This window comes from Triturus cristatus, chromosome 10, assembly GCF_964204655.1.
Source record: "Triturus cristatus chromosome 10, aTriCri1.1, whole genome shotgun sequence".
NCBI lineage: Eukaryota > Metazoa > Chordata > Amphibia > Caudata > Salamandridae > Triturus > Triturus cristatus.
This window is the reverse complement of record NC_140593.1, coordinates 107,894,341-107,916,635: the sequence shown is the minus strand read 5'-3', so window position 1 is coordinate 107,916,635 and position 22,295 is coordinate 107,894,341. Positions and strand designations below refer to the sequence as shown.

Genomic DNA, 22,295 nt, shown 5'->3' with positions numbered 1-22,295 from the left:
ATCTTGGCAACCGATCTCTCAAATATATTGGACACGAGCCAAACAAGGATATAAAGGCTAACGTAAGTGCCTTAAATTTGATCCTGTATTTCCCGTGAACACCTGCACTAACTTCCCCTTGACAGGGTGAAGAAATGCTTTCAATGCCAACCTAATTGCTCGGAGCTCCAACAAATTTATGCAGAGCCCCGTCTCTGCCGGAGACCAGTGTCCCCTGATCTCCACCTCTCCCAGGTGGCCACCCCATCCCAGAAGTGACGCATCTGTAATGACTGTGAGATCTTGTTGGGCAAGAGGGAGGAGTCTGCCGTTGTCCTAATCGCGGTTCGTTCACCACTGCTGCAGATCTTTTGCAGTTCTTTCCAAGATCTGAGCCACATTGGTGAGATTTCCCTGATGGTGTGCCCATTGGAACTTCTGGTCCCACTGCAGAGCCCACATACGCCACCTGGCGTTTCTTACCAACAGGATGCAGGAGGCCATGAGGCTCAACAGCCTCAGACTCAGTCTAACTAAAATCCAGGAGAGAGCCTGAAATATCGGAATCATAGCCTGAATATCCAGGACTCGCTGCTCTGGAGGAAAAGCTTGAAACTGCACTGTGTTCAGAACAGCTCTTGTGAAAGGGAGCATCTGAGAAGGAGTCAGGTGTGACTTCGGCACATTTATAGAGAACCCCAGTGAATGCAGAAGCTTCGCCACAGTCTGAAGGTGGGCAACGGCTGTCTGGGCAGAGGACGCCTTCAACAGCCTGTCATCGAGGTAGGGAAAGGCTGATACCCCTAAACTGCTCAGATGAGCTGCAACCACCGCCATCCACTTAGTGAACCCCCGAGGGGCACTCGTGAGGCCGCAGCGGAGCACATTACACTGAATTGCTCGTGGCCAACCTTGAACCACAGGTAACGCCTGCGGCCCGGCAGGATGGGACTGTTAAAAGGCGCGTCCTGCAGATCCAGCGCTACCATCCAGTCTTCTTGGTCTAGGGCAGACAAGACCTGAGCCAGAGTGAGCTTTTTGAATTTCTCCTTTTTGAGGAAGAGATTGACGGTCCGAAGATCCAAAATAGGCTGTAGTCCCTTGTTCTCCTTTGGAATAAGAAAGTAGCGGAAATAACAACCACTGCCTACTTCTGAAACTGGGACCCTTTCTATAGCTCCCCTGGCCAAGGGAGCCGCAACTCCCTCTTGGAGCAACTTTAAAGGATCTTCTGTCAGCTGTTCCGTATTTGGCAGAATAGGAGGAGGTATTCAAAGAAAATGTAGAGAATAGCCCTCCTGGACTATCGGCAAGACCCACTTGTCTGATATTATGGATCTCCAGTGGGGGAGACGATGACCAACTGGAGTAGTGTGGTCCTGCAGAATCACCCTAGCAGTATTTGGAGGCTGCGGCTGCTGGGGGTAGTGTGGTCGATGACTTCTGGCCTCCATTCTGAGATCGCAATGCACCACGTCCTCACACGGCTTGGAAAGTATGTGCGGTACGGTGACTGGGATAGGGCTGACGCGTCTGGAAACCTTTTCTGTTGCCACAAAAGGGGCGAAAGGAAAACTGGCCATGGGGGTGGAGGAGAGGCCCAAGGATCTGGCCATAGCTCAAAAGTCCTTGAACCTGACCATGGCCGAGTCTGCCTTTTCCCCAAAAAGGCAGGTTCCATCAAAGGCCATGTCCATCAAATTGGCTTGGACATTGCCCGAGAAGCCAGTTGTTCGAAGCCAGGCATGGCGCCGCAAAGCCATCATCATTGAAATCGATCTGCCCAGCAAAATGATCATATCTAGGCCACACCGTAGGGTGAATTTTGCTGCATCTCTCCCATCCTTGACAGCTTGGGAGAGCACAGCTTGGGCCTCCTCAGGGGCTTGTGGCAGCACGTTCGCAACTGTCTCCCAATGGAAATGGGAGAAACTGCCCAATAAGCATGCAGTATTTGCCGACTGCAATGCCAGACTGGAGGAAGAAAACAATTTCTTCCTGAATGAATCCAGCCTCTTGGATTCCTATCCGGAGGGGCAGAAGGGAATATGCCTTGGGATGTAGAGCGCTGCACCACCAAACTCTCAGGGGTGGGGTGTTGCTTGAGGATCTTTGGGTCGCCCGGAGCTGGGCGATGGGGGTGTGCAATTGTTCTATTCACAGGAGCACCAGTGCTAGGTTTGTACCATGTTCCTACAAGGACGTCCATAAGTGCCTCATTAAAGGCAAAGGGGGTTCTGAGGTGGAAGTCCCTGGTTGAAGCACCTCAGTCAGGAGATTAGTCCTGACCTGTACAGAGGGTAGCTCCAGTCCAAGGACCTCAGCTGCCTCTTAACCACCATGGCATAGGATGCCCCTTCCTCCATAGCCACTGTTGACGGAGACAGCATGACAGTTTCTGGGGAAGTATCCAGTCCACTGGCCTCCCCAAGTTCCCCATACCAGTCCAAATTCTCCTCAGAGACTTCCTAGGTTTCAAGAAGTTCCCCAGCCCCTCCCAATCATCTCCTGAGCCTAGTACATTCTCACAGTGCTCAGGTGACAACATAGAACCTCTGGGTTCTGTCGACGTCAGAATCGGCGTCGATCGACGTCGTTCCAGCTCCTTGTCGTCAGAGATGAGGATGGGGCTTGTGCCACCGTTGGGCATCGGCAATGTCGCAAGCACCGACTTCGGATCTGAAGCCAGGGAAGGTGGCAGTGGCACTTCTGGCATCGAACCGGATCTGGGATCAGATCCCTGAAGCCCCACTAACTCTGTGGCCGAAGCCAACAGCGTCCAACCCAATGGGGCCCCTTCCGACGCCACGGGTCGTTCTGCTCATATACATGGCGCATGGTCTGGTAAAACTCTTTTATTTGAGCAGGAGTTGCTCCGCCTCCTGGAAGGGGCGGGGGCACAAACTTGACTCTGGCTCTGACTCCGCAGAACCGTGCCTAGAGCGTCAGTGCTCATTACCTCTGTCCATGACGGACGCCAGTTGAGGTGAAGATGAAGTCTGCTAGTTCTTCTTCTTCTTCTTAAGCCTCTTCCTCGAGTGTCTTGAGAACCTCGACTGGGAGGAAGAGGACTTAGGGCTCCGGGAGCAGTCCCGCGACCTCTTCTTCTTCGATCGGGACCGTGACCTCTGGTGAGTCAGGCTGGATGGTGTTGACTGCTGGGCCGTGAGCAGATTCCTCGTCCACTCCCTCAGGGTCTTCTGAGCCATAGCCCGACAGTCCAAATACGACTTCATATGGTGGTTGCACTCAAGGCACCAAAAACATGTGCGATGGGCTCTGTGACCGGCATCATGTGGGAACAAGTACAGCGCCACATGAAATATGACTTCCTTGCACACAAAGTCAGAAAAATCCAAAATTCAACAAAAGTCGAGACCAAGCCTGCCAAATAGTGGCAGAGGTGTAGCTCTTCCCGGATCAGCACTTAACTGGTGCGGAAAGAAAAGAACTGACGTCCGTGCGCCTGGGTGGCGCCTATATAGGCACCGCAACGCCATAACCAATGCTAATGATGCCAATGACGTCACGCGGAGTCGAATGGAGCCACCCAATGCAGCGCGCAAGAGGTATTGCTCAGCAATAGTTTTCAGATCCAGCCTGACGCCGGGAAATTCAAAGGTAAGGAATCTGCAGCTAGAAGTCTCTATCAGATGCAGTTTGTTAATTGTAGGCAAAAGTCATCCTTAGGTTCTAGTTTTGATGGGATGAGTTTTACCACAGCTGTAATGAACTAGGACTGGTTTTCCAGAGTGAGATTTCCTTTAGAAAACTAGATCATGCAAGATCTCCTGGGATGTTGAGAACACACAAGATGACACAGGATTTAGCTACCATTTTTACTGCGGTGTTTGATATAACTGCATCCTTGCTTTTCCGCTTTGCTTACTGACTCCTTTTGAGTGAAGATCACGGTAGAGTTGGAGGCCTAATTTGGAACTCTTATCCCAAGTGCTTTAATGAACGAGCCTGTCCGGATGGAAAGAGCATTTTATGGTGACGTTAACCTTGTTTTTGGTTAAAGGGGAATGATGCTTCCTTCTGTTAAAAACCTGGTAAGAAACACTGGAATGTTATGAGTAATTGCAGTCAGGGTGGACACTATTTTTCAACTTGAGGTTTTATGTGACACCTTTCACAAAAGATTTCAGATATTCTAAGAAAAGAAACAGACTAAGAGTTTAACTCTTATGACTAAGTACTACTGTAAGTAAATAAGGACACAACTAACATCAGTAGAAATCATTCTGGAACCTGTGAACAGATGTCCTCTGATATGTTTTTGGGTACAAGCATAATCCTTTGGTAAGGCAACGAGGCAGGAAATGATTGCTAGATTGGAAAAAGTGTAACATATTTCTTGGCACACATGTTAAATTTGAAGAACTAGTGTCTGAATGCATTAACTAATCTTTCATTTGTTTATCACGGTATGAAAAAATATTATAGAATAAGCAGAGAAGAATTAAAGCCAACGCTGTGACGAGGTAACACCAACTTTCAATAACTGATCAATCAAGAGAAGAGACAATATTGGTGCATGAACCTGATACACAGATAAAGTGGGGTTTCCTTATGAATCCTCAGAACAGTGGGCATGTCATAGGAGTACAGTGAATGAGAGTATTTCACAACTGGGCTGAGAGATCCAGAAGCTTTAAAATCATTGGCAACTTATCCTGCCAGGATATATTAAGCATACCATGTTAACCCCTTGGATCTCCCCCTTGAGGAGATGCAGAACAGTAGAAGAGCAAGGAGTGAGGGGTTTGCCAACACGGAGCATGCGTCTTTACTCTTTTTTTCTTTTTCCTATTCCCCCTTCCCTTGTTCTGTTCGTCATCTAGTAGTTAGTGCTAGTGGAAATAGTTAGTTTGGATCCACGTCACCCACACAAGACTTTTTCATTAGAGAGCAGGTGAGTACCTAAACCTATTACCAACTTGCCAGTAAATACTGGCCTATGGATCAATTCAGCAGATGCTCCATCTGGAGTAGTAGCTGGTGGACAGAAAATGTGTTGTTCCTGATCTTGTGCTCAATTTTGACCAGAAATATGCTAAAAACCGAGTTCCTCGAACCGTGAAAATGACGTCTGGTAATCAATGAAGTCTCAATACATTGAGTATAAAGCTGCAAGCAAAATTAACTGACGAGGGTAGCTTCTTTAGAGAAATAAAGTCATCTGGTTTCAACTACCCCCAGTATTGTGTTATTTCCCCAAGACTGGGTAAGCTGCACCATAAAATCTATAGAAATGATAGCTCAAGGTTGTCTTTGAGTAAGTAGGGTCAGAACTAAATCTAAAATAATATAGTGGAGCACTCATTTGTTTAAATAACACTGTCTGAGGACAAATAACCAGACAAGTCAGTCCATAAGTCCAAGGCCATGCAATATATTTTCGTTGGCTTTACTGTGTTTACACGCTTCCAACTACGTACATGACCAGCAGCCGACATGTGCTTCATGCCCAATGGGACTTTTTCAGGGCTGCGTGTAGTTTACAAATATAAAAACAACATAAGTGAGACCAACCTCACAAATAAAATCTGTTCATTTCATACACGAGTTACATGCATTGTGTGCTATCGATGGTACAAGCAGAACTTAGCAGTGAAACAAAGAGAGACCCCCATAGCAGACTTATAATGCTCCTGCCCATGCCAAGTACGACAGCACTATCAGAAAAATACATAAGAAGACAGTAAAAATGTTTTTAAAAAAATAAAAATACCATGCAGTGTGTATAGGCTGTATCTGTGATAGAACACTTGTGTTCTGGGCAAATAGTGAACTGAGACCACAAAACATGCACCAGAGAGAAAAGCAAGTGTGACCCAAACAGAATAGCATATCCTCTAACACATACTGGTTAAACCAGGTAAGAGTAGAAAAAAATTAACTGTGACCTAGGATTATTATGGTTCAAAATGGCAAGCGTTCTTTTTGTGATTTGGTGTAAATCCACTCAACTGCTTTACAGAAATTAAGCTTCAACATTTATAGATACTTATTGCCAAAAGAGTACTATGGGAGTATAGAGGGTGTACTGAGGCACTAAACTGAAAATGTAACATACTGATTGACTGGATCTGCGAAATCGAGATGGGTCCCATGGACCAAGGGCTGTGATTGAGGGTCAAAGTGAAAATAAATCGCGGTCACCACAGACTCGCCGCGCCACCAAGGGAGTACTGAGGAAGTAAGGAGGGGGTGCTGAGGGAGAGCCGAGGGTGTACCAAGGGAGTACACAGGTTCTAAATGGTAAACAAGGCATACTGAGTGGTTTGGTTTGCAGAACTGAAATCAGTCCCGTAGAATCGAGGGCTGAGATTGGCTGGCTGCAACATGTAGAGCAATGTTGCTGCTATCATTTTAGGACACGGTGACTCAGACTCAATGTCTGGAAAATAACAAATAAGGGGTCAGGGTAGGGGTAACCTGAACCCCTGTCCCTTGTGGATGGGTCCTTAAGAGACACACCCTGGGGACAAACTGGAAAAAAAGTTTGCGTTGCAGCAGCCTTACAGTACTCGTGTGGAAATTCAGGATGGTACAGCGAAATTATCACTAGATTACTGTGGGACAAAAAAAATGTTGGCTGGATGTACGTGGTTTGTTGTGTGCTTATGGGGGGTTGGCCACAGGGGCTTCTGTGCACAGCACAAGATTGGCCACCAGCGGGGGATGGGTGCAGGGCTTGGCCACTGGTATTAAAGTGAAAACCCAACACAAGAAAAGTGCCAAACCAGTTTAGAAAAATAGAGTTAATTTTAAAGAATAAATGACACCAGAGCAACAAAAACCCAATCAGTAGAACCTGTGGCAATTAGTTTTTAATATTTTAGGTGAAAATAGAGGCAAAAGCATAAAGCACCGCTCACGGTTATCTAGTTGAACTGGACCAGGGAAATATCCCAAGTTTAGGCCGACCACAATGGAGTACAGGTCAAATACAGGGACCAGGTTCATCCCATCGAGTTACTTTCTCAAGTGTCCGTGAAGAGTGGCGTTCAGGTTGGTGAGGGCCACAAGGATGTCATTGGTGGCGGGAGGGGCAGATTGGGCTGTCTGTCAATTGTATAGCACAAAGAGTCAATAGTACCTGGAGCCTCGCGTCGGCCGTCTTAGTGGGCTGTCAGTGTGAAGTGCAGGGCTTGCATTGCCGGTAGTTGCTGTTGGCATGAATAGCAAATCCCATGTTGGCAGTCATTGCGGGAGGTTGATTCTTAGCGTGAAGAGGTCACTATATGATCGCATGGAGCACCTTTTCATTAGGAGGAGTACACCCTGATGCCAGCAAGGGTCCAGGACCTGGGGCCACCTCTTGGAGATCAGGACTCACTCCAGCGGAGACGAGCAGCAGGGCTCAGGCAGGTCAAAGCTGGTTCAGGCGGTATTGGGCAGCTGCAAGGAGGCGTCTGGAAGCTTGTTGGTTTCCTGCAGCTCAAACAGTTTCAAGTTTATTTTATTTGCATAGATCGTTAAAACCATTGCAATACAAGAATATTTCATTTCAAGACAATTAATACGTATAAAAACTCCATTCTTCTAAAAACATTAAAATTCTTTTAAAAGACTACGCTATGATTGTGCGAATGTTACAAATCTAGTGCCTAGTTTTTAGGCACATTATATCCAGCAGTGCACATCTCGTTTCTTATTCTGGATATTTGGTTTAAGTCTGTATATTCCTTAGTGTGTTAAACATTAATACACACAAAATGAGGAGTTTGTAGCTCAGGAATAAAGTGTGTTGGAGCTAGACATCGAGCTCCTCCTGCTCCTGGTTTTTTTCCGTGTCACTGGGTTGATTGTCTGTCAATAACTCAGTTTCTGACATTTTCTTTTCGCATATCCTCAAGAATATTACCAAGGAACAGTTCAATTCGAGGGTCGCTCGGTGCAAAACATGCCAGGACAGCCTGCCTCCTGGTTCGAACTCCTCGCTGGTTGTAGGTGTAGCAGATCTTCCGGTGCTGACCCGCATAACCGGCACCTAGGGTCCGCCTTCTCCTTTAGCCAGGGAAGAAGATGCAGGGCAGCAGACCAAGTCTATGCTTCATAAAACTGATTTTATCCACTCGCGCTCAGTGTCCTGGCCACAAGCACAGATAGAGCAGTGAGAACAGACGCTTTCCTTTTGGTTTTCCTTCTAACACTTGCTGGAGAGCAGAACACTAGAGGATGTGGTTGAGTGGTACACTTGCACGCTGGGGAACTGAAAGTGCGGGCCATCAATGCTAAAACACTGCTGAGTGTTATTGCAACCTTTCAATTCAGTTTGCGGCTCAAACAGGACGTCAGCCAACTTTCGAGAAGACCCTTTTAGTTAAGGCTCAAATACAAGAAGGCAAGGTTCCTATGTTAAGGATTTGTGAACAGTCAAGCTCTTCATAGACAAAATATGTGTGACATGAAAGAAAATGACTTTTTTCAATCTGAGGAACACCTTCATATAAAAGCAGCACCCCAGAGAAGGTCGAAACGCATTGGGAATTATCGGGAGGAGAATGTGAGCCCAAGGAGGGTAGTGAATTAAATTGAAGAAACAGTACCCAACACACACGTCGCAGGGTCTCATGTGAAAGAGGTTCACCCCATCCCATATGGGCCTATGGATTTGAATGTTGATCAAATAGACAATTATATGTTAGACACTTTTTAATGTCTTTTCATGTGAAAAGGGTTATGTGTATAATGCACACTTTATGTACACGTAAAAGTATTTTTTGAGACAAGTTATTGACTTTTATTGTTCTAGTAGTATCCTTTTGTGATATCAGTCATTTAATTCTTTAGGTATGTGTTTGTTTCAATTCTGTTGGATCTATGTGACGTTATGATATATGTAAGTGTAACTTTGTAGAGAGATCACATAATATAAAAGCAACGACAGTTCTTTAAAGGGTATTTAATGAATTATAATTTCTTTTACACAACATACAACGTTTCAAATGCCTTTCAGGATACAGGAGGAATGTATGAGTAATCTACATGTAAAATACAAATTAAGTATAGTATTATTTATGTAAGGTGAACTGATGGTTGATTGGGGCACCACTTTGCTTTAAATAAACTTTCTAAAAGTGGCACCTTCAGGATAGTAACTTAAAATCTAACTTTACCACTCAACTAATGGCTCCTACACCCTAGACCTTTTCTCCCGGTTTGTGAGGGTAATTTTATTGTTGTATCTTACCACCAGGTTTTTGTTAACGGTGACAGACAGGAAAAGAAAGAAAATCGTTACACGGTCTACCCTAAGTGTCAGAAGATCTATTTTGTTGACAGGGCTGACAGGGGCTCAGTCGACAGAGAACTGATCGTCTGCCAGACTCAAAATTTGGCTGGCAGACCAAGAGTTTAATGCGTATTTAAAAACTCATTGTCTAAAGTAAAAAGAAATAAAGGTTTCCACTGTGACTGGTAGAGAGGACCTTGAAGCTGCACCATCACTGGAAAGCTTGGCATTGCTGGTGTAAATAATGTTGATTCTGTAGCACCAGAACCCTAATCACCAGGCAGTCGCTCTTAAATAAAGAGCTGAGGCAACAGGGAAGAAGGAACATTTATGATGCTCTGCCATGCCTTAAGTTTTTTAACTTGCATCTGGGTGCGACTCCTCGTAGTCAGCAAGAGATGTTCACTTCTTCACCCTCAGGCCCTCAAAATAAGGAAGAAGTTCCTGTAACCCTCAATGAGAATATCTTAACATTGAGTGTTGAGGTGCAAGGCTTTGACACCCAACTACTCAACATTGACTGGAAGTGGGTATATCAATGAGTCATGATTTAACCTGATGTCCTCAGATCAAATGAGGAAGGAAATGACTCTCGTACCTTATCCTTGAGGAGGTAAAAGACCATAAAATAACTCCTTCATCGTATATGCCTGCTTCACATGAGGACATGATCCCTTCCTGTTTCTGGAAATTCTGTGAGACATCTCGAAAGAGATTTTGCACTTTTTATGGAGTGGGAAAGATATATGAAGCCTGCGTCATTCTCTTGTTTCTAAGACTTTTTTCTCTTGACACAATGGACATCAGTAGAATAAAGCTACCATGATGGCCCAAGAACATGATGAGAGAGCTAACGCATCAGTGGAAAACAAGTAAAAAGGATTAAGCTCTAGAAAAACAGATGAAGGAGTCAAAACACACTTAGTAAGCCCAAATAATCTCCCATGAAATGCAGGTTTAAAGCCCCAAAATAGCCTTAAAACGGGTTCACTGTTTGGGGATCCCACTCAGTGAGCTGAAGAATCATCATATCATATATCGGGTGTGATAATTCACCGCTAAAGTCATCTGTACTGTTGTTTCCACTAGAGAACTCATCCACCCATTACAAACCGAAAAACATAATTAAGCATGTCACTGTCCAATTTGGAAAAATATGGCAAAAAATAAAGACAATAAACTACTATAAAAGCATCCATGCAAAAGAGTTATTTTAAAACGAAATGCCAAATTGGGACATTTTCTCTAGGATACCAAATTAAGTGGTTCTGTATATGTTGAGATCTCCATATTGCAGATGTCATGGCACTGTTACCTAGTTACATGTAGAATGGATGCGAGGGAATGTTCTGGGGGGAACAGTTAGAAGAGAGCCACTGATGTGGAGGAAGCTGCTCTCTGCTGGGATGCTGTTTAATCAATAAACTACAAGGAAACGTCAAAGAAACCTGTGAAGGCTCTTCTTTTCATGACGACGAGGGTAGGATGATTATCTGTCACACTTCAATTATGATCCACAAACCTATAAACATGAAAAATGAACGGATATAAAGACCTGCTACAATATCATAGTATATTCAAATAAGGCAAAGTAGAGACACTTAAGACTTTCCACTGTAAACCTATTGCCCAAAGTGCTTTTGGTAGTCAATGAAGAGGAGTGGCATTGTCTACCTCTCCTTTACAAATATGGGGCCTATTGTAGCAGTGCGTAGAGTTCAACCTAGATAAATAGACTGTCAGGAATTACTTACTTGCTGGGGTGAGGTAACCACGGACATTTTTGGACAAGCAAGTGATGGCTCATGAACAGCATCAGTTTCAAGCCTGTCAAACTAAAGGTGAAAATTCCTGGGTTATTTAGATATTGCTTTACATCTATGCACTTTATACAATTATGCTTTCAGAAATCATGTAGGCTTTTATAGAAAAAGTTACTACCCTTTGGTAATGATCTTTCTGATGGATACTCATTATTTGAATAGATTATCAAGCCATACAGCACCAGGAGGAGGGACCTGCAGCATGATTAAACAAGAAATTCCAGAATGACAGAATGAGCAAAATGGCCATCTCATTGTATTTCATATCTAAGCAATGGGGCTTTGCAAAAGTGTGTAAAAATGCCCATGTAGCAGCAGTGGCGTAGGAAGGGGAGTGCGTGGGTGCGGGCCGCCCCGTGTGTCATCCCTGAGGGGGTGTGACAAAATGGGAAAAATATCTTTTAATCATATTATTGCCATTTTGTTAAGGTGACAAGACATTTTTCGCTCCGGTTATCACCTGACCTTGCTACACCACTGTGTAGCAGTCTTACAGATGTCAGTCACAGTGACTCCTGTCACGAACATTGCAGTAGAAAGCACCCGTAAGCCCTTCTTCACTGGACAATAACAGATTTTGGGCCTGTGGTTTAAAGCAATCTTATGGTCATGAAGGTCAAATCAATTACAAAATGGCATTTTTAAATCTCCGAAGCCCAAATTACGTTTCGGTAACATATTACTGAATCACAATTTGGGGTGCAAGTAAATACTTAATCAGTATTTGGAAGCGGCATGTAAAGGGGATCCTTTTAAATACTTATTCCTTAAGGTATGTATTAATGTTTTGTGACCGATATCCAGTCGCAAAACATTCATATTTTACCAACAAGTCAAAGGAGCTTCTTCCCTGAACTCGCACAAGGAAATAAACACTGCAGTTTTAGTACAGAGGCGAAAGCGATTTGCAAATTAGCCTTACAAGATATCACAAAAATATTAAGCTGGCTCAAGAAGAATATTTTGCAGACAGGATCAGGAAGGCCGATAACTCGCCCATGAACCTTACAGTATTGTAAAATAATTTCTCCATCCTAAAGCTTTTGTGTTAAGATTCCTGCTACTTCCGGATTGTGCACCCAGTCAGCCACATTTTATGTTAACAAAATCTAGAATATCCAGGAATCTTTTGATAATTCTGCGGTGATGCCATCCTTGATGGTGGCGGACTATAGGTCTAACTTTACTAGAATTGTATCTAGATTGGACCAGTCTTTGCTAGATGAGTCATGGATGGCGATTATTCAGTGTAAATCAGGCTCTCCATTTGACCCATGTGCCCCTAGTGTGCTCTCTCGTGTTATCGAATTTATTAACCTGGTGGTCAACCAAGTCTTTAATTCTTTGCTTGCCTCTGGATTGTTGGATACAGGCAGCGGTCATTCCTTTACTGAAAAAACAGACAGTGGACCCAACTAAGGGCCTGACTACGTGTTTGGTGGACAGGGTTATCCAGTCACTAATGTGACGAATATCCCGTCCACCAAATTACAATTCCATTATATCCTATAGAATTGTAATTTGGCGGACAGGATATCCGTTACGTTTGTGATGGAGTAACCTTGTGCACAAAACTCGTAATCAGGCCCTAAGGTGAAGATTTTCGTCCCATCTCCTAACTTCCGGCAGCAGCTAAAGCTCTGGTAAAGCTGGTAAATCGCCAACTAAATACATATCTAGAGGCAAATAATTTGCTCCATTCCTCATACTTCGGTTTTTGTTCTAATCATAGTATGGAAATGGCTCTATTGGAGGTATTGGAAGAGACCAAATTCCACCTGGATCAGGCCCAGAAGGCCACTGTCATCTTGTTAGATTTGTTGGCAGCCTTTGATACTATTTCTCTTCAGATCTTACTAACTAGACTAGCTGATCTGGAAATGGGTGGTACAGCACTTAGCTAAATTCATTCATTCCTATTGGATAGAGAGCAATCAGTGTACCTGGAGCCTTTTTCCTCAGGGCCTAAAGTATTGAAATATGGCATTTCCCCAAGGCTCTTCATTGAGCCCTACACTGTTCAATGTAAATATGAGGCAGTTAGCTCATATTGCGGAAAAGAACAGGTTACTTACCTTCGGTAATGCTTTTTCTAGTGGATACAGTATCTGCCTGTGGATTCCTCACCTTTTGATTTACCTCACGGGCAACTTCCTCTGAAACTTTTCTCCATAGCTCTCCCACTTCTCTTAGGATGTCACAATGGAATGGCTATGCACGCGACTCCGAGGATGACATCGGAACAATAAGAAGACCTCGAAGGCGTGCTGACATCAGTTCCACCCATTTTGTCCATACCTTCGAGGCAAACGGGTGAACCGACAATATTTTCCCAAGCATGCATACTATACAAAACCACTTAAATCAGGAAATTCTAAAATTTAGACAAGCATCACATTATTCCAATTATTCCACCAATAAATACATAAAACGTAATGCCAATTATTTTTTGGTATAATCAGGCAGGCAACAGTGAGGTGGGTGGTCAGGGAGGAATCTACAGGCAGATAATGTATCCACAAGAAAAAGTATTACTGAAAGTAACTTGTTCTTCTGATGGATACATCTGCCTGTGGATTCCTCACCTTTTGAATTGAATACCCAAGCAGTCCCACACCTGGCGGAGGGTGCCTGCCTATCTGTACTAAAAAAATCCCACAGCACAGAACGTACTAAATGGCAGTCCCGTCTCACCTCCAAGTCCAAGCAATAGTGCTTTGCAAAAGTGTGGAGGGAGGCCCAAGTTGCCACCTTGCAGATGTCTTCAACAGGGACACCTCTAGCTAAAGCCGAAGAAGAAGACTTAGCTCGGGTGGAATGAGCTCGAATATCTTCAGGAGGCTCCTTCTTGGCCAAGGCATAGCATATCTTGATACAGAGGATGATCGACATGGGCATTGTTCTTTTGTAGACAGCCATGCCCTTCATCTTGCCCACATATCCAGTGAAAAGTTGGTCATCTAGTCTAAAGTCGTTAGTCCAGTCCAGGTAGAAACTTACCGCCTTCTTAGGGTCTAGGCGGTGCAGTTTCTCCTTCTCCTTAGAAGGGTGAGAGGAGGATAGAAAGTGGGTAAAGTGATGGATTGTCCTAGGTGGAAAGGAGTGACCACCTTAGGTAGGAAAGCAGCTTTGGTCCTAAGAACCATCTTTTCCGCATGAAATGAGGTAAATGAGGCTTGGAGCTAAGAGCTTACTCACCCTCCTAGCAGAAGTGATTGCAATCAGAAATATTCTCTTGAACGCCAAGAACCTTAAGGGACAACAATGTAAAGGTTCAATGGGAAACCCACATCAAGAAAGTGAGAACCAATTTCAAATCCCACTGAGGCATGATAAAGGGAGTGGGAGGAAACCTATTGGTGAGAACTATGGGAGACTTAAATGCTTCAGGGCACTAGGCAGGGCTGCCCCCTCTCTCCCCTCCTATTTTCTCTTTTCATTGATCCACTGACGAAAACGATTCGCTCTAACACATCAATTCACCTCTGTTAACAGGAATTGCAAAAATTAAGCTTTTTGCCGATGATATGGTTTTATATCTGAACCCAGAGAAGGCAAACATCCAGACTGAGCTAGGGGAAATCCAGGCATTTACAGCACTGTAGGGGGGGGGGGGGGGAGGGGTACAAGGTTAATCAGGCCAAAACTGAGCTCCTTTTGTTTAACTCGGTGGAGGCTGATCTTCTTGCAGGGCAAACATTTCTGCCATTACGACCTATTAGATATTTGGGCTTATACATTACTGCTGATTTTTCTCAATTGTTTCAACTAAATTATGTAAATACTCTTAATAATATAAAAAACCTTTTAGAAAGATGGCCGCTTTTACCTCTGTCTATAGTAGGCCGAGGTTCCCTAGTAAAAATGTCTATACTTCCCTTGCTGATATTTCTGTTTCTAAATCTACCTTTAAAAATGCCTATCTTATATTTCTATGAAGTGGATAAAGTTATTCGTGAGTTTGTATGGGCAAGAAAAAAACTTTGGATCAAACTATCCATTTGACAATTAGATGTAGAACAGGGGGGGCTTGCACTTCCTCACTTTTCCACTTATTATCAAGCTGCGTTAGTTAGTTTACTAACACAGCCAGCAGCCCCTTCCTCGAAATTCGATAATTAAGTTACCAGCATTTTTGTGCACCACAAAATTACCAAAGAAAACAAGATATAAGGTCTTGAATATGATTGCAAATCGTACGCTGCGCTTTTATAAAACTTACAATGTTGCAATATGTCACGCATACACCTCTCTTCAAGACTGTGAGTTATGGGGTCTCCACCTTTCGCAAAAGGGACTGCAGTCCTATAATAATCTAGGCTTTCATAAGCTAGGTGACTTCTACAACGGTACCAATCTGATAGCATGGGAATCATTTGTATTGCAATTCGAACCCCAAAGTCGAGATCTGTGGTTAAATTTTAGGCAAATAACATGCTTTTTATATATAAATACACAATAGTTAATGAGAGGGAAATGATAATTTTAAAAGCAGCCTTTGAGTTGAATCTGAGTGGTGTTGGAAATTGGTCTCGGGCACTGCACCAGGGCTTGAATAAGAGACACGTTGAGGCGATGCTTCCTGAAATTGCTCAGGAAACTAATTGTCAGTTTAACATGCAGGAATGGCAGCGAGTGTGCGAATTTGGGAATAAAGCTCGGAACTTCTAAAGAATGTCTTTTCTTTCTACATGGTTGGCCTATTATATTCCCCTCAGGCTACATAAATGGTTCCCATCAATCCCGAATGAATGTTTTAGATGCAACCTGGCTCGGGCAGGAGACTGGATACATATATTTTTTACATGTCCTAGACTGCAACACTTTTGGCAGGTGGTGTTTAGGTTTATTAGCTGTTGTATGTCTTTGGTTATCCAACCCTCAACATCATTGGCCCTATTTGGTTTTTCTTGCACAGGTAGTCAGCTACCAGAACATAGGCAATACTTTGTTTTCATCGCTATAGCGGTAGCCAGCTCCTTGGAGTTTCAAAACTGGAGATCACCGAGGGTACCTACAATGGGACAGTGGCTTCCTAAGTTGGACCGGACCTACCAATTTGAAGAGGCTTATGCAAAAAGGGTATGGGCGCTTCATAGGTTTAGGGCCACTTGGGAGGGCTATATTCTGGTCACACATGCAAACGAGAATGTGCCAAGCAGGCTATCCCCTATGCAATGAAATTTGAGGTGTTTTAATCTATAAAGTCTTTTTTATCCGATAGATCGATACCAATTTGTAGCAATATTTTTTGTACTCTTTTATCTGTATTTTAGGTAATTCATGTTTGATATATAGAATGCTGGTTATATATTATGTAAAACCTAATGTGAATTTATGCAATTTATTGTCTAATGAATTATGAGATTGAGTATTACAAAATGTTTTTTTTTTTATGTACCATGATTACAATGTCTGCTGTTTTCCGCTCAATAAAAAAAAAAAGAGTTTTAAATAAAGAGGGTTGGTCTGGTAAACAGAGAGAAGCCGACAAGGCAGACAGGCTTACTTTAACAGTAGCTACTGCACAACCGTGTTGAATTATGGAATGAGAGAAACTAAGAATATCAGACAAATGGGCTTGCAAAGGATCTATTGATCTCTCTTCACACCATTTAAAAAACTTGGCCCACTTACCAGAATAGACAGATTTGGTGGCATGTCTTCTGGCCAATAAAATATCATTCACCACATCCAGTGAGAGAGAAAAAGAGCTCAGGTTGCCCCTTACAATCTCCAGACATGAAGGTGCAGGCTCTGGAGGTGGGGGTGTAGAACCTGCCCCTGCGACTGCGAGAGGAGGTCTGCCCTGGGAGGGAGATGGAGCAGAGGGTGCGATGAGAGGTAAATGAGGTCTGTGTACCACACTCTCCTTGGCCAATCTGGGGCAATCAATATAACTTAGGCCCAGTCTTGGCAAATCTTCCTCAGCACCTGAGGAATCAAGAGTATGGGAGGAAATGTGTAAAAAAGCTGTGAGCCCCAATCTAACTGAAACGCGTCCCCCAACGCTCCCCGCATCTGATAGTGGAGACTGCAGAACGAGGGGCAATGCGTGTTCTCGTGAGTGGAAAAAAAGATCCAACCGAGGGAAACCCCACATCTTGAAGATGTGACGGACTACCTCCAGATGGATACACCACTTGTGATTGGTCGGGTACTGCTGACTGAGACTGTCCGCACGCACATTCAGCACTCCGGACAGATGATTCGCAATCAGGCAAATCTGATGGTCCTGAGTCGCACAGCCTCTCTGCAGACACGATAGGACCCTGCTCCTCCCTGTTTGTTGATGGACAACATCGTGGTAGTGATGTCCGTTAAGACCTGAACCGACTGACCACAAAGGGAACGAAGGAAGACCGTGCAATTAGAACGTATTGCCTGCAATTCCAGAAGATTGATGTGAAACAATCTTTCCTCTGGAGACCAAAGGCCTTTGACCTCCAGATCCCCCAGGTGAGCTCCCCAACCTAGAGTGGAGGCATCCGTTCTCACTGTGGTCACCGGGGAAGAAGGTTAAAACTGCTTCCCTTAAGACAGGTTGTCCGAAACACTCCACCATAACAACTTTGCTGCAGTGTCTCTAGAGATTTTGACCGGTATAAAGATAGAATATCGACGGGAAAATATCGACTAGCATTAATATCGTGGTAAGAATATCGACTGTGAAAAATATCGTAATAGAAAATATCTTTTTTAAAAATATCGTTTCGTGAGAATGACAAAAATATCGTCATAAAAAAATATCGATGAACAGAATATCGTTGAACAAAATGTCGTTTCATATAATATTGACAGAAAAATATAAGTTGTTATAAAATTTATAAAAAAATATGTATTATGTTTTTAAAAAACTTACAAAACTCCTACTAGTAATAATATGTGTTAAAAAATATTTTCTACAAAAGAATTGTTAAAATTTTAGTAGCGGGTTATTGGTATTATAGGGGATAAGGGTGGGTAGTAATTTAAAATTTGGTTTTTAAAAAATTTATAAAATATAAACAAATTAGAAAATATTTAAGAAATCCAAATTTTAATTTGAAATTTCGAATTCTTCACGAAATTAAATTTGTAATTAAATTTTATAATTTCAAATAAAAATTTTAGGAGCGGGTTTTTGGTATTATAGGGGATTAGGGTGGGTAGTAATTTAAAAATGTAGTGTTTAAAAATTGTATAAAATATTATTAAATTAGAAATTTATAATGAAATCAAATTTTAACCTCGAAATTTAAAATTTTACACAAAATTTATTTTTTAATATTAATAAAAAATATTACATTATTTTGAAGAAGCGTTATTTTGGTATTATAGGGGAATAGGGTCTAAAAAATAATTTAGATAGAAAAATTTATATTGTTTACTAACCTGCACATTTCCTGATTTATGTTGGATTGGAGTTAGAATAGTAAATTATTATAAAATATAAACAAATTAGAAAATAATTAAGAAATTTAAAATTTAATTTTAAATTTCTAATTGTTTACGAATTTAAATTTGTAATTAAATTTAAAAATTTCAAATAAAAATTTTAGGAGCGGGTTTTTGGTATTATAGGGGATTAGGGTGGGTAGTAATTTAAAAATGTAGTCTTTAAAAATTGTATAAAATATTAATAAATTAGAAATGTATCATGAAATCAAAATTTAACATTGAAATTAAAATTTTTACACGAAATTTATTTTTTAATATTAATAAAAAATATTAAATTAATATTGAAGAAGCGTTATTTTGGTATTATAGGGGAATAGGGTCTAAAAAATAATTTAGATAGAAAAATTTATTTTGTTTACTAACCTGCACATTTCCTGACTTATGTTGGATTGGAGTTAGAATAGTAATTTATTATAGTTTACTATCCAGCACTTTCCCTGAGTTATGTTATGTTTGGAGTTAGAATAGTTATTTATTATGGTTTACTATCCAGCACTTTCCCTGACTTATGTTGGATTGGAGTTAGAATAGTAATTTATTATGGTTTACTATCCAGCACTTTCCCTGACTTATGTTGGATTGGAGTTAGAATAGTAATTTATTATGGTTTACTATCCAGCACTTTCCCTGAGTTATGTTATGTTTGGAGTTAGAATAGTAATTTATTATGGTTTACTATCCAGCACTTTCCCTGACTTATGTTGGATTGGAGTTAGAATAGTAATTTATTATGGTTTACTATCCAGCACTTTCCCTGACTTATGTTGGATTGGAGTTAGAATAGTAATTTATTATGGTTTACTATCCAGCACTTTCCCTGACTTATGTTATGTTTGGAGTTAGAATAGTAATTTATTATGGTTTACTATCCAGCACTTTCCCTGACTTATGTTGGATTGGAGTTAGAATAGTAATTTATTATGGTTTACTATCCAGAACTTTCCCTGACTTATGTTGGATTGGAGTTAGAATAGTAATTTATTATGGTTTACTATCCAGAACTTTCCCTGACTTATGTTGGATTGGAGTTAGAATAGTAATTTATTATGGTTTACTATCCAGCACTTTCCCTGACTTATGTTGGATTGGAGTTAGAATAGTAATTTATTATGGTTTACTATCCAGCACTTTCCCTGACTTATGTTGGATTGGAGTTAGAATAGTAATTTATTATGGTTTACTATCCAGCACTTTCCCTGACTTATGTTATGTTTGGAGTTAGAATAGTAATTTATTATGGTTTACTATCCAGCACTTTCCCTGACTTATGTTGGATTGGAGTTAGAATAGTAATTTATTATGGTTTACTATCCAGAACTTTCCCTGACTTATGTTGGATTGGAGTTAGATTAGTAATTTATTATGGTTTACTATCCAGCACTTTCCCTGAGTTATGTTATGTTTGGAGTTAGAATAGTAATTTATTATGGTTTACTATCCAGCACTTTCCCTGACTTATGTTGGATTGGAGTTAGAATAGTAATTTATTATGGTTTACTATCCAGAACTTTCCCTGAGTTTGCAATTTATTTTTGATCAAAAGGGTATTTAGTCCTCTGGAACGCGTAGACCCTTGGTTTGAGTCGTCACATACTGTAACTACATATTCTGTGGGAAAGTTATGTCAATCCTGGCTGCGACATTCCACCTTAGCATCTGTCAAAGTTCATTTATCGAAGTTACATGACAAAATAGATTTGAATTATTTTGTTAAAGGTCCTGTGGGTGGCAGAACCAAAAGGTGGGCGTATGCTATTTACAACGAAGTGTGGAAATTTTCGCAAATTGAGGCGGCTTCAAGATTGAGAGCTATTGACCAAGCAAACATGGAAAAGGTTTTAGCCGTTATAGATAACAGCATTAGCACTCTCTCTTCCAGAATTTATACATTAGATAATATTGTTTCGTCAGTTGTTGATATTGTGCATGATGATATGTCTGTGTTATATAATGGTCAAAACCAGTTGCATTCTGTTATGCAGTTTGCATGGACATTGCAGACGTTAAAGGCAGGGAGGGTCCCTTGGGACTATTTGAGCACTACATCGTTATTCATTCCTTTTAACATTACTGATAAGCAGCTATTTATGTCCATGAAAGATGCTACATATTCATTATTACATATTGAAAAATTAGAACCGTTACCTTTCTCTGTGGCGGAAATCAATTCAGTCACGTGGCTTATATACGGGTTGATAACTCTACCGTTCGCACTTCTTAAGTTTACGTCTTGTATGAAACATTATGCTCTGGGTAGATATGAACAGCTGGGCACCGCTTTCATACAGGAGGTTTGGTCCCTCCCCTTTACGTATAGATGTACTAGGGACGGAACTGAGGTTTATCTGAAGGGTGAGGAATGTACCACGACACCAGATCATTCCTTGGTATGTAGGCACATTCAATTACACGGTGCATGCAATGTACAAGCCCCGATTTTGGCCTGCGTCCTATGAGGTGTCCCAGTGCCTGTGATTACGCCTTCTTTGACGCTGCTTGCAAACAGTAGTTATTTAATTTTGAATAATGAAGCTTGCTGCGGGATGTTAGTGGGAATCCCATATATAGTAACTGTATCGGAGAGGGTTGTCTGCTGCAATAATGTTCTCTTTTCACCCCCTCACGGGCGGGTGGATGTTTCCATCTGGCCTTCGATTCCAACCTTGAAAGCAGAGTTCAACAAGTTGAGCAGAATAAGAGCTGTATTGTCCCAAAAAGAGGTGTCATTGACTTCCTCTCGTGAAACATTTGTCCTTCACGTTACTAATACGCGCACTGAGGTACAGGCGGTTTTGAATACTGACCTCCCCCTACATTTCGGAACTTTGATCCTAACTATTTTCAATGCCTCGTCCACGACCGGCCTGGCTCATTTTTTTAAACTTGTAGGCTCAGGCCTCGTGACCTCTTTCCAAACTATTTTTGGTGTGATTCCGGCATTTTTTCATTCGATTTTCTCGAGCATCTTTGGAGGTGTTCCGCTGCTTCTGGCGCTGGTGGCAGGTGTGCTGCTTTTACTTTTCATACTACGGAATGGCTGCTGTTTCTGTGCCACACGAGCACCTGTCCCGTCTGCATCTTCTTCGTGATAGGATGCTTGACTTTTATGGTACTCTGCCATTGGCGACTTTAAGCCTGGCATATGGATTATCCTTCAGGTATTCCTACTTCACCTGCGTGCAACCTGTATTTCACTGCCTGGATTGTCCCTTTGAATGGCCTCTGGATTTGTGCTTGACCAACACGGTGTCTCCGGTGCCGGATTTCGATCGACTGATGAGGCCCTTAGTGTCTCACGAGTTGGCCTGTTCTGGTGTCCGGATTATGGCTTGTGGTGCGGCGCATGGTATCCTGGGTAATTGGGACATATCAACGGCTGCCTACGACTTCTTGGCTATGAGCTATTTAGAGGAACATTCCGGTTGCCCTCTGATTGTGCTAGAGGCTCCGATGGTTGAAGAACACGTATGTTCCTTTTCTTTAATTAATTGGATGGCTGAGACTTTTAGTGGCCCTGCAAACGATTTTTTGTTGGAAGCAGTTGCCACGTATGCTGCCTATACATTCATGGATTAACTGAACTATCCTCCTTTGCGCCTGTGCTACTGGACAGCAACCTAGCGCAGCATTCATTTTTTTTTTTCTAATCATTGTGTTACTTATAGTATTTGGATGATAGTAGTTGTTAATATATGAAGTAAATTGTACATTTACTTAGCAAGTTTAAATAATTTTAGTCAGCTATCTAAGTAGACATGGATAAGGTAGTTAATAAATGTTTTTACATGTAAGTTTCTGGTCGTTGT

The 22,295-nt window shown here is 42.0% G+C and overlaps 1 protein-coding gene across 1 annotated transcript in view; it reads right to left on the bottom strand.

Moving 5' to 3' along the window:
- ZCWPW2 (zinc finger CW-type and PWWP domain containing 2) overlaps window positions 1–22,295 on the bottom strand; it is a 1,218,481-nt gene that overhangs the window by 58,077 nt on the left and 1,138,109 nt on the right. Inside the window, exon 10 of the mRNA XM_085629962.1 lies at window positions 10,981–11,061. Coding sequence (XP_085486088.1) covers window positions 10,981–11,061 — 81 coding nt within the window. The remainder of the gene's footprint in view (window positions 1–10,980; window positions 11,062–22,295) is intronic.